Source organism: Heptranchias perlo, chromosome 5 (assembly GCF_035084215.1).
Source record: "Heptranchias perlo isolate sHepPer1 chromosome 5, sHepPer1.hap1, whole genome shotgun sequence".
NCBI lineage: Eukaryota > Metazoa > Chordata > Chondrichthyes > Hexanchiformes > Hexanchidae > Heptranchias > Heptranchias perlo.
The window spans coordinates 43,103,610-43,118,537 of record NC_090329.1 but is presented as its reverse complement, the minus strand read 5'-3'; the positions used below and the strand labels follow the sequence as shown (position 1 = coordinate 43,118,537).

Sequence of the window (14,928 nt, the reverse complement as noted above, 5' to 3'; positions counted from 1 at the left end):
AAAGGTGATTTAAAACATTTAAAATATAAAGGAGAACTGATCAGAATGGTGAAGTTTAAAGAAACCTCTAAATCAAAAAAAGTCAGACTTTATTTAGCTAGGCTAACAGCCAAAGAGATGGCAAAGGAGAGTGTTTCAATTACAGTTTAAGCAACATAGGCAGGAAGAAGAGCGAGAACAAGAGCAACACAGACAGCAAGAAGAGAGGGAACAACTGAACTTGAGACCACAAGAAGGAGAAGCAGAGTAACATAAGGCTGACAAGAGGGAGCAAGAGCGTCATCATACTCTTGAACTGACAGAGAAATGTGGTCCGTAAAGGCAACAGCAAGTGGCAGGCCAAATGATGTTATAAGTCTCATAGTCTAGGGAGGCTTGGATACTACTAGCTAAGGGGGGGGGTTGGATGATGTGCAGCTAGCCAGCCAGACAAAAGAGCTTAGGAAAAGGCAGACAGAATGTTCACCCCTGACCTCACAGACTGAATTTAAAATGGCACCATACCACACAGGGACACAGGTTGTCTGTGAAGTAGGTCTGCACCACACCTCCTGCAGGATGAGATAGCCTTCTGCATCTTACCTGTTCAAGGGAGAGACACCATCCAGCTGGGGGCAGGATGAGCCATTCATTGGGCGTGGCTGCCTCAGCTCAATGGCAGATGGACAAGCAGCGGCAGCCTGTGATGGATCCTGGGCGCAGCAACCAGCTACCAGTACAAGATGAAGCTAGGGGTGCTCAATGGACCGGCTGCAAAGACCCGACAGGCAATTCGGGATGTATCAGATGGTGCCGGTGCAACCCGCTGCACAATATGTGGAACTGGAGTTGGCACACAGGGTCAGATCTACTCGGCAAGTGTCGACACAGTTGGTGAATTTCTAGGGTCCGGGAGGATCGGTAGTTGTGATGACATACCTAGTTTGGGCATAGGATTGTTGCAAGCAGACCGAAAACTTGTAACAATGTGATTAAAAACGCTTGTGCTTTGTTTATAATTTGAAAATATTACTGTTTACAGAAAGATACTTAAAATTAAGAAAGAATGTTTGCAGAAAATGTATTTAGATTTCTCAGTGCAAATGTCTTTTCTCACTGTATAAAGGGATTATTGTGTTTCTAAATAATTTGAAAAGGAGCTTTAGATGAGTTTCAACAGGTTTCATTACTATAGTTTGAGGGGAAATAATTGTACATCCCAGAGAGGATCACAGAGACAAAGTTTGATTAACACCTGTGCTTTGCTTATAGCTAGAATTCTAAACCAATCATTGTTCACAGAAACATTAAGTTCTCTTGATTCAGGAACTGTTCCTTTCGATTGGAAAATTGGACATGTCACTCTCCTATTTAAGAAAGGTGAGGGAGGGAAACCGGGGAATTATAGAACACCTTGAAAAATTTCAGCTGATCAGAGAGAGCCAGCATGGATTTGTAACGGGTAGGTCACGCCTCATGAACCTGATTGAATTTTCTGAAGAGGTGACTAAAGTAGTGGCAGGGGCGTATCTATAGACGTTGTTTATATGGACTTCCAGAAGGCTTTCGATAAAGTCCCTCATAAGAGACTGTTAGCTAAAGTAGAAGCTCATGGAATTGAGGGCAAATTATTGACCTGGTTAGGAAATTGACTGAGCGGCAGGAGACAGAGAGTAGGGATAATGGGCAGGTACTCAAATTGACAGGATGTGACTAGTGATGTCCCACAGGGATCTGTGTTAGGGCCTCAACTATTCACTCTACTTATTAACGACTTAGATGATGGGATAGAGAGCCACATACCCAAGTTTGCCAATGACACAAAGATAGGCAGCATTGTAAGCAGTGTAGATGGAAGCATAAAATTACAGAGCGATATTAATAGATTAAGTGAATGTGCAAAACTGTGGCAAATGAATTTCATTGTCGGCAAGTATGAGGTCATCCACTTTGGACCTAAAAAGGATAGATCAGAGTACTTTCTAATGGTGAAAACTTCGAAACAGTGGATGTCCAAAGAGACTGTGGGATCCATATACATAGATCATTAAAATGTCATGGACAGGTACAGAAAATAATCAAAAAGGTTAATGGAATGCTGGCCTTTGTATCCAGAGGACTAGAATACAAGGGGGTAGAAGTTATGCTACAGCTATACAAAGCCCTGGTTAGACCACACCTGGAGTACTGTGTTCAGTTCTGGGCACCCCTTAGGAAAGATATATTGGCCTTGGAGGGAGTGCAGTGTAGATTTACTGGAATAATACCTGGACTCCAAGGATTAAATTGCGAGGAAAGATTACACAATCCCCGGTTGAGTTCTCTGGAAATTAGAAGATTAAGGGGTGATTTGATTGAAGTTTTCAAGATATTAAGGGGAACTGATAGGGTAGACAGAGAGAAACTATTTCTGCTGGTTGGGGAGTCTGGAACTAGGGGACGTAGCCTAAAAATTAGAGTCAGGACTTTCAGGAGTGAAGTTAGAAAACACTTCCACACGCAAAGGGTGGTAGAAGTTTGGAAGCTAGCTCAAATCTGAGATTGATAGATTTTGTTAACCAAGGGTATTAAGGGATATGGGGCTACAGCAGGTATATGGAGTTAGGTCACAGATCAGCCATGATCTTATTGAATGGTGGAACAGGCTCGAGGGGCTAAATGGCCTACTCCTATTGCTATCTTCCTGTGTTCCTATGCAACTGCGAATGTCTATGGTGTTTTTGTTTATTCCAGATTTCCTCCATTTACAGTTTTTTTCCCCCCTTTTTTCCTTCCTGTGTCTTTTCACTGATATACTCAGCTATTCTCATGCCTTTTTGTTCCTTTAATGCCTTTTAATTGCCTCATGGAGATTGTTTTCATATATCATTCACCAGATTTCAAATTTATTGGAGCTTTTCAGAAAGATCTAGGCACCTCCCTTCCTCGTTCCCTTTTTTGTTTTATTCAATTCCATTAAATAGTTCATTTATTTTCAAGTTTCTAGTTCTAATGAAGGTCTACACCTGAAACGTTAAGCTGTCTTTTCTCTTTACAGATGATTCTGACATGCTGGCTGCTTGTTTCCAACATTTTATGTTTATAGTTCAGATTTCCAGCATTTATAATTTATTGTTATTTCTATCTGGCTATAGTGGGAAAGGCAAGCTTTTTGAGCAAAAATATATTACACTAAAACTACTTCCTGAATCTTGCCAATGTTGCCAGACTCGGGATCTTCCACCCTCACCTCGGTGCTGACAGACTCAGGAATCTCCCATTGAAGAAAACTCCACATTGCATCCTCCAGTTCACTTAGTCCCGGATTTCCCCCTCTGCAGCGCTGCTAAACCACAGGATCTCTCCTCCCGTAATGATCTCAAATCCCAGGAGTTCCTCCCCAGTGCAGGAAAACCCCAGGAACCCATCGTAGTGCTGTCCAATCAGACGATCACCCCTTCATTGGTACTAAACCCTAGCAGTCGACACCCCCAGTTTATTCAACACAGGGTTTCTTCTCTGCAGTGCTGTTAAAACATTGGATCCCCACCTCCCTGTGCTTCTGCATCCAAAGGTCGCTGACCATAAGACTTGCCAAACCCCACGACCACTCTAAGACCCTTCTTCCATGCTGCTGAACTTGACTCCCCTTCCCATGTTAGTAAGCCCTGGCATGCCATTCCCCAAGTGCTGTTGTGTCTATTGTTCGTAGCCTCAGCATGTACTGTCTTAAGCAATTAAAAACCCATATCACAATAATATTTTCTGTTTATAACTCTACGGCCTGACAGCAAATCGTAAACTCTAACTGGCAGGTGACTACAATGAATGATTGGTTGGCATTGTCAGCAGCTATCATGCGTACATGGAAATTATGGGCAAGTGAAAGTGCAACAGTGAATGTTTTAACAAGAACACAGCGTTAAACAGGATGAGGAAGTCTTTTGTGCACACCGTAGCTCATTCATCTAAGAAAAGCAACATTATCCCACGCTCTGTCTTTCTCCCACGCTCTAGGGAGGCATGAGAAATATCCATCTATTTTACCCCTTTTCCTCAATGAAATCAGCCTGCATACAATCAAAGGTGGAGAAGTTTGATTGAGGATGATATCAAAAAAGGTTTTTCCTAAAAGGCCTCAGGTTGAAATGTTATGTATCACTGTTAGATAATGAAAGTAAATGCTATCTAGTTTGGAGATTAAGATTATACATGTCTGAACCTCATATTTCCTTCAGATTTCAGAGAGAGAAGATAGATAAATTATTTCAAGAACCCCTTGACTTGGCTTAATTTAATTTCCACAACAACAATAGCACTGGCTGCAGAGCAGCTAAAATAGAGTTCTTACTGAGATAATTTTGCTATTTTTAACTTTTTTATTCGTTCATGGGATATAGGCGTTGCTGGAAAGGCCAGCATTTATTGCCCATCCCTAATTGCCCTTGAGAAGGTGGTAGTGAACCGGCTTCTTGAACCACTGCAGTCCGTGTGGTGAAGGTTCTCCCACAGTGCTGTTAGGGAGGGAGTTCCAGGATTTTGACCCAGCGACGTTGAAGGAACGGCGATATATTTCCAAGTCAGGATGGTGTGTGACTTGCAGGGGAATGTGCAGGTGGTGTTGTTCCCATGTGCCTGCTGCCATTGTCCTTCTAGGTGGTAGAGGTCGCGGATTTGGGATGTGCTGTTGATGAAGCCTTCACAAGTTGCTGCAGTGCATCCTAGATGGTACACACTACAGCCACGGTGTGCCGATGGTGAAGGGAGTGAACGTTTTGGGTAGTGGATGGGATCCCAATCAAACGGGCTACTTTGTCCTGGATAGTGTCGAGCTTCTTGAGTGTTGTTGGAGCTGCACTCCTACAGGCAAGTGGAACGTATTCCATCGCATTCCTGACTTGTGCCTTGTAGATAGTGGAAAGTCTCTGGGGAGTCAGGAGGTGAGTCACTCGCTGCAGAATAACCAGCCTCTGACCTGCTCTTGTAGCCACAGTATTTATGTGGCTGGCCCAGTTAAGTTTCTGGTCAATGGCGACTCCTAGGATGTTGATGATGGGGGTTTCGGTGATGGTAATGCCGTTGAATGTCAAGGGGATGTGGTTAGATTCTCTCTTGTTGGAGATGGTCATTGTCTGGCACGAATTTTACTTGCCACTTATCAGCCCAAGCCTGGATGTTGTCCAGACCTTACTGCATGCGGGCAAGGACTGCTTCATTATCTGAGGGGTTGCGAAAGGAACTGAACACTGTGCAATCATCAGCGAACATCCCCATTTCTGACCTTATGATGGAGGGAAGGTCATTGATGAAGCAGCTGAAGATGGTTGGGCCCAGGACACTGCCCTGAGGAACTCCTGCAGCAATGTCCTGGGGCTGAGATGATTGGCCTCCAACACTCACTCCATCTTCCTTTGTGCTCGGTGTGACTCCCGCCACTGGAGAGTTTTCCTCCTGATTCCCATTGACTTCAATTTTACTAAGGCTCCTTGGTGCCACACTCGGTCAAATGCTGCCTTGATGTCAAGGGCAGTCACTCTCACCTCAACTCTGGAATTCAGCTCTTTAGTCCATGTTTGGACCAAGGCTGTAATGAGGTCCGGAGCCGAGTGGTCCTGGCGGAACCCAAACTGAGCATCGGTGAGCAGGTTATTGGGTAAGTGCCGCTTGATAGCACTGTCGACGACATCTTCCATCATTTTGCTGATGATTGAGAGTAGACTGATAGGGCGGTAATTGGCTGGATTATATTTTCCTGCTTTTTGTGGACAGGACATACCTGGGCAATTTTCCTCATTGTCAGGTAGATGCGCGGTGTTGTAGCTGTACTGGAACAGTTTGGCTAGAAGTGCTGCTCGTTCTGGAGCACAAGTCTTCATCACTACAGCCGGGATAGTGTCGGGGCCCGTAGCCTTTGTTGTATCCAGTGCACTCAGCCATTTCTTGATACCATGTGGAGTGAATCGAATTGGCTGAAGACTGGCTTCTGTGATGGTGGGGATATCGGGAGGAGGCCGAGATGGATCATCCACTCGGCACTTCTGGCTGAAGATGGTCGCAAACGCTTCAGCCTTGTCTTTTGCACCCAGGTGCTGGACTCTGCCATCATTAAGGATGGGGACGTTTACAGAGCCTCCTCCTCCCGTTAGTTGTTTAATTGTCCACCACCATTCACGACTGGATGTGGCAGGACTGCAGAGCTTTGATCTGATCCGGTGGTTGTGGAATCGCTTAGCTCTGTCTATAGCATGTTGCATCTGCTGTTTAGCATGCATGTAGTCCTGTGTTGTAGCTTCACCAGGTTGGCACCTCATTTTTAGGTACGCCTGGTGCTGCTCCTGGCATGCTCTTCTATACTCCTCATTGAACCAGGGTTAATCCACTTGTTTGTTGGTAATGGTAGAGTTAGGAATATGCCGGGCCATGAGGTTACAGATTGTGCTGGAATACAATTCTGCTGCTGCTGATGGCCCACAGCACCTTGTGGATGCCCAGTTTTGAGCTGCTAGATCTGTTCTGAATCTATCCCATTTAGCACGGTGGTCGTGCCACACAACACGTTGGATGGTGTCCTCGGTGTGAAGATGGGACTTTGTCTCCACGAGGACTGTGCGGTGGTCACTCCTACCAATACTGTCATGGACGGATGCATCGTCGACAGGTAGATTGGTCAGGACGAGGTCAAGTAGGTTTTTCCCTCGTGTTCGTTTGCTCACCACCTGCCGCAGGCCCAGTCTAGCAGCTATGTCCTTCAGGACTCGGCCAGCTTGGTCAGTGGTGGTGCTACCAAGCCACTTTTGGTGATGGACATTGAAGTCCCCCATCCAGAGTACATTCTGTGCCCTTACGACCCTCAGTTCTTCCTCCAAGTGGTGCTCAACATGGAGGAAGACTAATTTATCAGCTGAGAGAGGGCGGTAGGTGGTAATCAGCAGAAGGTTTCCTTGACCATGTTTGATCTGATGCCATGAGATTTCATGGGGACTGGAGTCAATGTTGAGGACTCCCAGGGCCATTCCCTCCTAACTGTATATCACTGCCGCCACCTCTGGTGGGTTTGTCCTGCCGGTGGGACAGGGATGGTGATGGAAGAGTCTGGGACATTGGCTGAAAGGTATGATTCTGTGAGTATGGCAATGTCAGGCCAGATTTTGAGCAGAGCTTTGGAAAACTGAATGCTGGAATTCTGAAATAAAATTAAAACAGAAAATGCTGATAATGTTCAAGTCAGCAGCGGAAATGAGAAAAGGCAGATTAACCTTTCAGGTAGAGACAAGTCAACCTGCTGTGCATTTCCAGTGTTTTCTGTTCCAGTTTTAAGCAGGCACTAACTGGAGATAAATGGTAGTAACCCTTATTCTTGCAAATAAAGAGTGTAACTATTTCTGGTGCAAGAAAGAGGTGATTACTTTTGGTGGTAATAGACTGGATGTTGAGCAGGTTATCAAGTTGGGACAGTTTGTTAATATGGTTTCTGAGAAAATCCTGACACTGTAAATATGGGAAACTATAAACATTGGATTTTTTTCTATTAATGTTACCTTTGGCTATTTTATAACATTATGGTAAACTGAAAGATGCTGAGCATTACACACAAATTTAAAATACACCCATCTCATGCTTCCAAGTTCTCCATATTGATCCAGAGCATCCTTCCGTAAAACAACGTATTACTCTTGACACTAAATAATTTTACAATTCTTTTACATTTCTCTTGAGATTTATATTATTAATGAGATACTGCATTCGAGATTCCAGTGCAATTGTTTTACCCACTACTGCCTAAATTTGTAATAAATACTTACCATGCATTTCCCAATGGGTAGGATAAAATGAATTCCCTTTGTAACACAAGTAAAACCAAGATCAACTCTGGATGGTTAAAGAAATCTGATTTAAATGAGCATGATTTTTTCAGGGATAAAAGTACACTCATGGTCAATCGGAACAGCTGCAAATTGACTTATGTTGAGGGCAGTATGGTCTTCTCAAATTTAATTTTAAAAGGTATATTTTTTTTTTAGCCTCATAATTGTAGCTGTAGAGAGCACAAATACAAAACTTTTGCTGTCAAGTTGATCAAACTGGGAATAATTTGTATGCAACATAACATTTTTCTACCAAATCATAAGGCCTGACATTTTTGATAATTGGTTTGCAAGGAGAATACACAGCATGTAGAATCAGTACTTGCACACTTCAACTCATGTGCAAGTTAGTTCTTTATTCCCTGTGACTCATGGCCACATGCATTAGAAGCACTTACTTCTTTACCAGACAATGACAAAGGCAAAGGGGGAGAAAAGCATTCATTTACTGTTTTAGTTCAGTTTATAAATGGTTTCTATTCTGATAGTTGCACCAAGCTACCTGCAAGCAGGCCTTGCCCCTAGTAATCATGTAGTATACGTCTTCGGTTGCAACAATGACCCTATTGTTTGTATTGATTGGAAATTTGCAAATGTAACCTATTGTTTGTATTGATTGGACGTTTCCAAATGTAACCCTGCTGTTCAAGAAAGGAGGGAGAGAAAAAACAGGGAACTATAGGCCTGTTAGCCTGACATCAGTAGCAGGGAAAATGCTAGAATCTATTATTAAGAATGTAGTAACAGGGCACTTGGAAAATCATAATATGATTAGGCACAGTTTTATGAAAGGGAAATCGTGTTTGACAAATCTATTAGAATTTGTTGAGGGTGTAACTAACAGGGTAGATAAGGGGGAACCAGTGGATGTGATATGTTTGGATTTTCAAAAGGCATTCGATAAGATGCCACACAAGAGGTGTTTCATAAGATTAGGACTCATGGGATTGGGGGTAATATATTAGCATGGATTGTGGATTGGTTAATGGACAGAAAACAGAGAGTAGGAATAAACGGGTCATTTTCGGATTGGCAGGTTATAACTAGTGGGGTGCCACTACGATCAGTGCTTGGGCCTCAGCTGTTTACAATACATATCAATGACTTAGATGAGGGGACCAATTGTAATGTATCCACGTTTGCTGACGATACAAAGCTAGGTGGGAAAGTAAGCTGTGAGGGGGATGCAAAGGGATATAGACGGTTAAATGAGTGAGCGAGAAGGTGGCAGATGGACTGTAATGTGGGGAAATGTGAAATTATCCACTTTGGTAGGAAGAATAGAAAAACAGAATATTTTTTAAAAGGTGGGAGACTACGAGAGGAATTTGAGTGTCCTTGTACACATGTAGGTACAGCAAGTAATTAGGAAGGCAAATGGTATGTTAGCCTTTATTGCAAGGGGGTTGGGGTATAAGAGTAAGGAGGTCTTGCTGCAAGTATATAGGGCTCTGGTGAGACAACACCTGGAGTACTGTGTACAATTTTGGTCTCCTTACCTAAGGAAGGATATACTTGCCTTAGAGGTGGTGCAACGAAGGTTCACTAGATTGATTCCTGGGATAAGAGGGTTGTCCTGTAGAAAGAAATTGAGTAGAATGGGCCTATGTTCTCTGGAGTTTAGAAGAATGAGAGGTGATCTCACTGAAACATAGAAAATTCTTAGAGGGCTTGACAGGTTAGATGCTGTTTCCCCTGGCTGGAGAGTCTAGAACTAGGGGTCATAGTCTCAAGATAAGGGGTCAGCCATTTAGGACCGAGACGAGGAAAAATTTCTTCAATCAAGTGGCTTGTGAGTCTTTGGAATTCTCTAACCAAGAGGGCTGTGGCTGCTCAGTTGTTGAGTATATTCAAGACTGCGATTGATGGATATTTGGACACTAAGGGAATCGAGGGATATGGGGATAGGGCAGGAAAGTGAAGTTGAGGTTGAAGATCAGCCATGATCTTATTGAATGGCGGAGCGGGCTCTAAAGGCCGTATGGTCTACTCCTGCTCCTGTGTCTTATGTTCTTATTTAGCAGTAACACTGCACACTGGAATTCAGTGGTATTCTCACTATATCTTTCGCTAAACTAATAGCCAGAAAATATCACAAGCTACACATATGGTATAGGCTAAAACTACTGATTGAATTTAAGGAAGCAAAGATGTTGGGGATAAACTACATAGCATAGTAGTTCTACGTAAGAGATCTAGAAACAATCCACATGAGTTAATTTACCCTTTTCATGCTTCAGTCTTTCTCACGATAAAAATAAGCAGTCCAGAAAAAATTCTTCCAGCTTTTCTTAAGGTTTCCTAGGATGAAAAAAATAAGCCTTCTCTTGCTCTTCGCTAAACAAAATGCTTTCTCATTGTGGATGCATTTTGAAATATTGACCCAGATTTTCTTGGAAACTTAATGGCGCATCTACATCGTCGGGACCCTTGAACAGCGCAAAAGAAAGAGGAAGTTATGGAGTAAGATTTACGCATATGGTGCTCCATGTTCCTGCAACTTTTGCGCCACTCCGCCGTTACCCTGTGTCGATAACAGTTGGATGCTCATTTTCATGGCTCTGCTCCCCCCACCCCCACCTACTGAAAACAATGGCGACCGCCATTTTGCTGGATTCTCACCATTTTTCAAGCCACTGCCACTTGGGCTTAAAAACAATGGTGCTGGTGGCCTGGCAGTGGCGTGTTTTATAGCTAACAGATTTTTTGTTAAATTGCTCAAACGATTAAACATGGGCCAGCCTAAGGCTAAAGAACAGGCTCGACACACCCGTGGAATCTCCGTACCAAATTCATAACGTGCTGTTAAACAGAAGCAGGCCGATCGATTCCACCAAGAGGAGATCGGCCTGGTGGGCGTAGCACTTTGGATTCACTTTAAAAGACGATTTTAAAACTTAAAATTGCCACCCAGTTGATGTATTCGTGGAATTGCCGGGAAGAATGGCCACACTGTTGCTGATCGACGGCCAACCTCACTGCGCCATATTCTAATGCAGGAAAATATGGAGGAAATTATCAACGGCAAGGTTGGTATGCTAGGTGGCTAAATTTACAGTCTAAGTCGCCATTGTAGGAAATTCTTCGTCAGGCAGATCAGACTAAACTGATGAGGCTGATGAGTTGATAAGTGGCCACATCAATCCCAGGAAATCATAAAACAATGGACTGTGTTTTGGGAGGACAGATTCCCAAAAAAAACTCAGTGCTGGTTACGAAATGCATGTATAATTGTTTAAAAGACGTTGTCCCCAATCAGCTTGCATTTAAAAAAAAAAGTCTGGCAGGAATTGAGGTTTTGGCAGCCTGCCTGTAGTTTGGAAACCCAGTATCCGATGGCATCCAATTTGCTTGAACCTTTTAAAACTATACAGCATGTATTGTTCCCTACATTACAACAGTGACTACACTTCAAAAGTACTTCATTGGCTTTGAAGGGCTTTGGGTCATCCAAGGTCAATGAAAGGCACTGTATGAAAGCAAGTTCTTCCTTCCATCCTACAACCAGCACAACAACAACAACAACATGCATTTATATAACGCCTTTAACATAGTAAAACATCCCAAGGTGCTTCACAGGAGCGATATCAAACAAAATTTGACACCGAGCCACGAATGGAGATATTAGGTGACGGTAGGTTTTAAGGAGCATCTTAAAGGAGGAGAGAGAGGTGAACAGGTTTAGGGAGGGAATTCCAGAACCTAGACAGCTGAAGACACGGCCGCCATTGGAGGGGCAAAGGAAATCGGAGATGCACAAGAGTCCAGAATTGGAAGAATGCAGAGTTCTTGGAGGATTGTAGGCTGGAAGAGGTTACAGAGATAGGGCAAAGTTGTGGAGGGATTTGAACATGAGGATGAGAATTTTAAAATCGAAGTGTTGGTAGACCGGGAGCCAATGTAGGTCAGTGAGCACAGGGATGATGGGTGACCGGGACTTGGTGAGAGTTAGGATACAGGCAGCAGAGCTTTGGATTAGCTCAAGTTTATGGAGGGTGCAAAGTGGGAGGCCAACCAGGAGAGCATTGGAATAGCCGAGTCTAGAGGTAACAAAAGCAGCGATGATGGTTTCAGCAGCAGATGGACTGAGGCAGGAGTGGATGCGGGCAATATTAAGGAGGTGGAAATGACTATTTTTCACAGTTACAGTGAGGGTAAGTGGACCCTCCCCCTCAAAACTCCATCCTAACTTTAATATAAACTATGGAATCTAGTTGTATCTGTGAATGGAAATAAAGCAGTACTGTAGTAGACAAAAAGTGTGGATATGATGTACATTGCTGGAATATGCCTGAAGCTTACCTTCCTAATTAAAACAACTTCACCTTTACAGGTCAAGTGAGAAGGATAATACCTGGATTAAGCTTGTTACTGCCATGCTGGCAAAGTGTGCCCCCGAACAGAAAGGTACCACTGGAAATGAAATACTTGCCATCTGCCGCTCTCTTTACGTGACAAAGCACAAACTACCATTTCGGGTAATTTTAGAATCTTCTTTCATAGTTGTAATTAAGTTTAATCTGTACCGATTGTGTTAAAGGGTATAGTGAAAAGACAGCTCTGTAAGTACAAATCCCACAGATTTGCTGTTAGTAATCTAACCGCAACAAACTAGTGACATTGCATTCATATTAAAGTCATGAGTTTTATATTCCTGTAAAAATTGAATTTATGTGTTCCAATATAGTATATTGCTACCTAAGATCAGTTCACTTAGAACAGATTGGGGATTGAACTTGTAATCTCCCTTGTCTTTTATGATGCTAGGTGGTGCATTTATCCACTCTTGAGCTGGGGCTCCTGACACCGGTCTGAAACCCACAACTGCGGCTGAAGTAAAATATATAATATAATCACATGCCTTCATAGGTCTTGGCTTGTCCTATTGTACAGCTCCACAGAAATCTCCAAAATGTTACTGGTATGCAACATGCTGTATAATTTTGCCATCGGAAGTGGAATCATCATGCAGCAGTGGAAGAGGCTGCTGGCAATGAGCCCAAGGCTGAAAAGTTGCCTGTTGTGCTAGAGCTGTAGCAAGGAAGACAAATCCAAAATGCCGCATAGAAAGCAATTTCAATCACAGTCACCCTAGTACAAACTTTGCTGAAAAAATGTTCCCAATGAACGGCCCATCAAGCACTATGCCCACCACTGCCATCTACTTTACCTCATCTACTATTCATGCCCATCTATTCATGTCTTGCGTCAGGAATTTTCACCAGTACAATGAATTCTGCACAAAGTGGAAATGCAACTCAAATAATTTATTACTTAAAAGTGATTGATGTGTAGTAAATGTGTGTGTTTCCTCCAGTGCTTCCTCTTTTGTGCTGTGTACAGTAAGTGCTAATATCTAGCTCAGTTGGATGCTTACTGAGCAGCTCTTCAGGTGGAGATGGCTGCTTACCTCTTCCTGTTGGGTCATAAGATGTCTACAGATGTGCGCTTCCAGTATAGATCACTGAACAGAGATGAGGTGGGAGGTACCCTGGACAATTAGTTATTATAACCCTTTCTTCCCAACCCCTGCAAACTTAATGGAGCTGACTCCAAATGTAGTTTATTTACCACTGTCTCTGCTGAGATCATCTAACTTTGGCAGGCTGGGTATTAAACCTGGATCCTTCCTGACTTGTATGGTTCAGCTACTCACCGCCTTAGCTAAGCCAATGGGGAATCCCCAATCTTCCCACCTGCCAGCCTACATTTAATTATTAAAATAAAATTTAAAGCTTACCATTGACAAATCAGGTCGCTGTTTTGTTGTGTTTGAGACAGAACACTGAAACAATTTATTTCATTGCTCAGCTCTCAGCCCATCCTGTTGCCAGTTGATCAACAGGGATGCTGAAAATCAAGACTAAGGGGGTGAATTTCCTTGGGACTTCACCCCCACCACGCGTGTAAACAGGGTTTCCACCAAAGTTATGGGTGGAGCGAGAGAAGCCCTGAGGAAATTCCCAGTGTAAGAAACAGTATGTTTTCACACCCAGCCTTTGGGAATGGCATCTATCTCCTGTATGATCAGATTCATATATGTATAGGTCAAGAAGTGGTTCTGCAATAGCCCAAAGAATCATCTTGTTGTGGAAATTGTCCTGTGCATGTTAGAGAAAGAAAGAAAGTAGTATCTAAATCCAGGAAACTCTCAATTTATCATTTATTCTTCTTGCTTGGAATACACGCACTACAGCTTTCAGCAGCTAAAGCATCAAATACAGTGGCTCAAGGAAAGCATTAGAAATATAGTAAAAGCCTCAGAATAAAAGCATAAATAATTGTTGAAAGCTTCACCACAAAACCTTCAGTCTCAGTTGTTTTCTCATCTTAAATACATCTTCTCTAAAGAGCTAATCCAGAAATCAGGGCTGCATTTCTAAGGCATCAGCAAGAGGTCCAGATATGATTAAACCCTCAGAAGAGGCATTAACTGCTGCAGTTTTGTTTTCGATGTTCACTTGAGATTTCCTATAGATGGTAATATGTTTTCTAATGTAGAAGACGTATTATGTAGAAAATATGCTATTTTCATGAACTTATTTGTTCCTGCACATTTATATGAAGAAGTAAATATTAAAATACTATAACGTATATGTGAAATGAATGAAATATACTATTACCGGATACATGGAAATCGCGATAAAAGAACTGGTATGAATTTCTCAAATTCAAATGCTTTTTTTATCTATAACATTTATTTATACTGTTCCAATGGCTACTTAGTCACATTGCACGTATCATATATTAAAGGAATTCTCAAAGTAGTAACAATTTATAAACAGTAGTTAAGATTCTGTTATTGCTTTTGCCATCCCCCTACGTACTATTTTTATCAGAAAAACAAGCCACTGTTTTCAACCCCCAACATCGTCTCCTTTTCTTGCTACTCACACAGGCGGTAAAAGGCTGCACGCAACCTTTAAATTATCCAAAACTCTGCTGCTCACACCCTGTCCCTGTCCCGGACCAGGCACCAGTCGCCCATATCCTATTCCTTAGTGACCGACGTCGGCTCCCCATCCCCCAATAAATTACATTTAAAATCCTCGTGCTGGTCTACAAGTTTTTCCATGTCCTCAACCCATCCTACCTCTAAAGCCAC

The 14,928-nt window shown here is 42.8% G+C and overlaps 1 protein-coding gene across 2 annotated transcripts in view; it reads left to right on the top strand.

Moving 5' to 3' along the window:
* Positions 1 to 14,928, top strand: part of nbas (NBAS subunit of NRZ tethering complex) — a 293,872-nt gene that overhangs the window by 261,766 nt on the left and 17,178 nt on the right. The window contains exons 50-51 of one of the 2 annotated variants that reach the window (XM_067984291.1): positions 12,157 to 12,301; positions 12,591 to 14,562. In XM_067984291.1, coding sequence (XP_067840392.1) covers positions 12,157 to 12,301; positions 12,591 to 12,638 — 193 coding nt within the window. In that variant the 3' untranslated portion in view covers positions 12,639 to 14,562. Of the gene's footprint in view, positions 1 to 12,156; positions 12,302 to 12,590; positions 14,563 to 14,928 lie in introns of those variants that run through there. The other variant, XM_067984290.1, reaches the window with a different exon arrangement.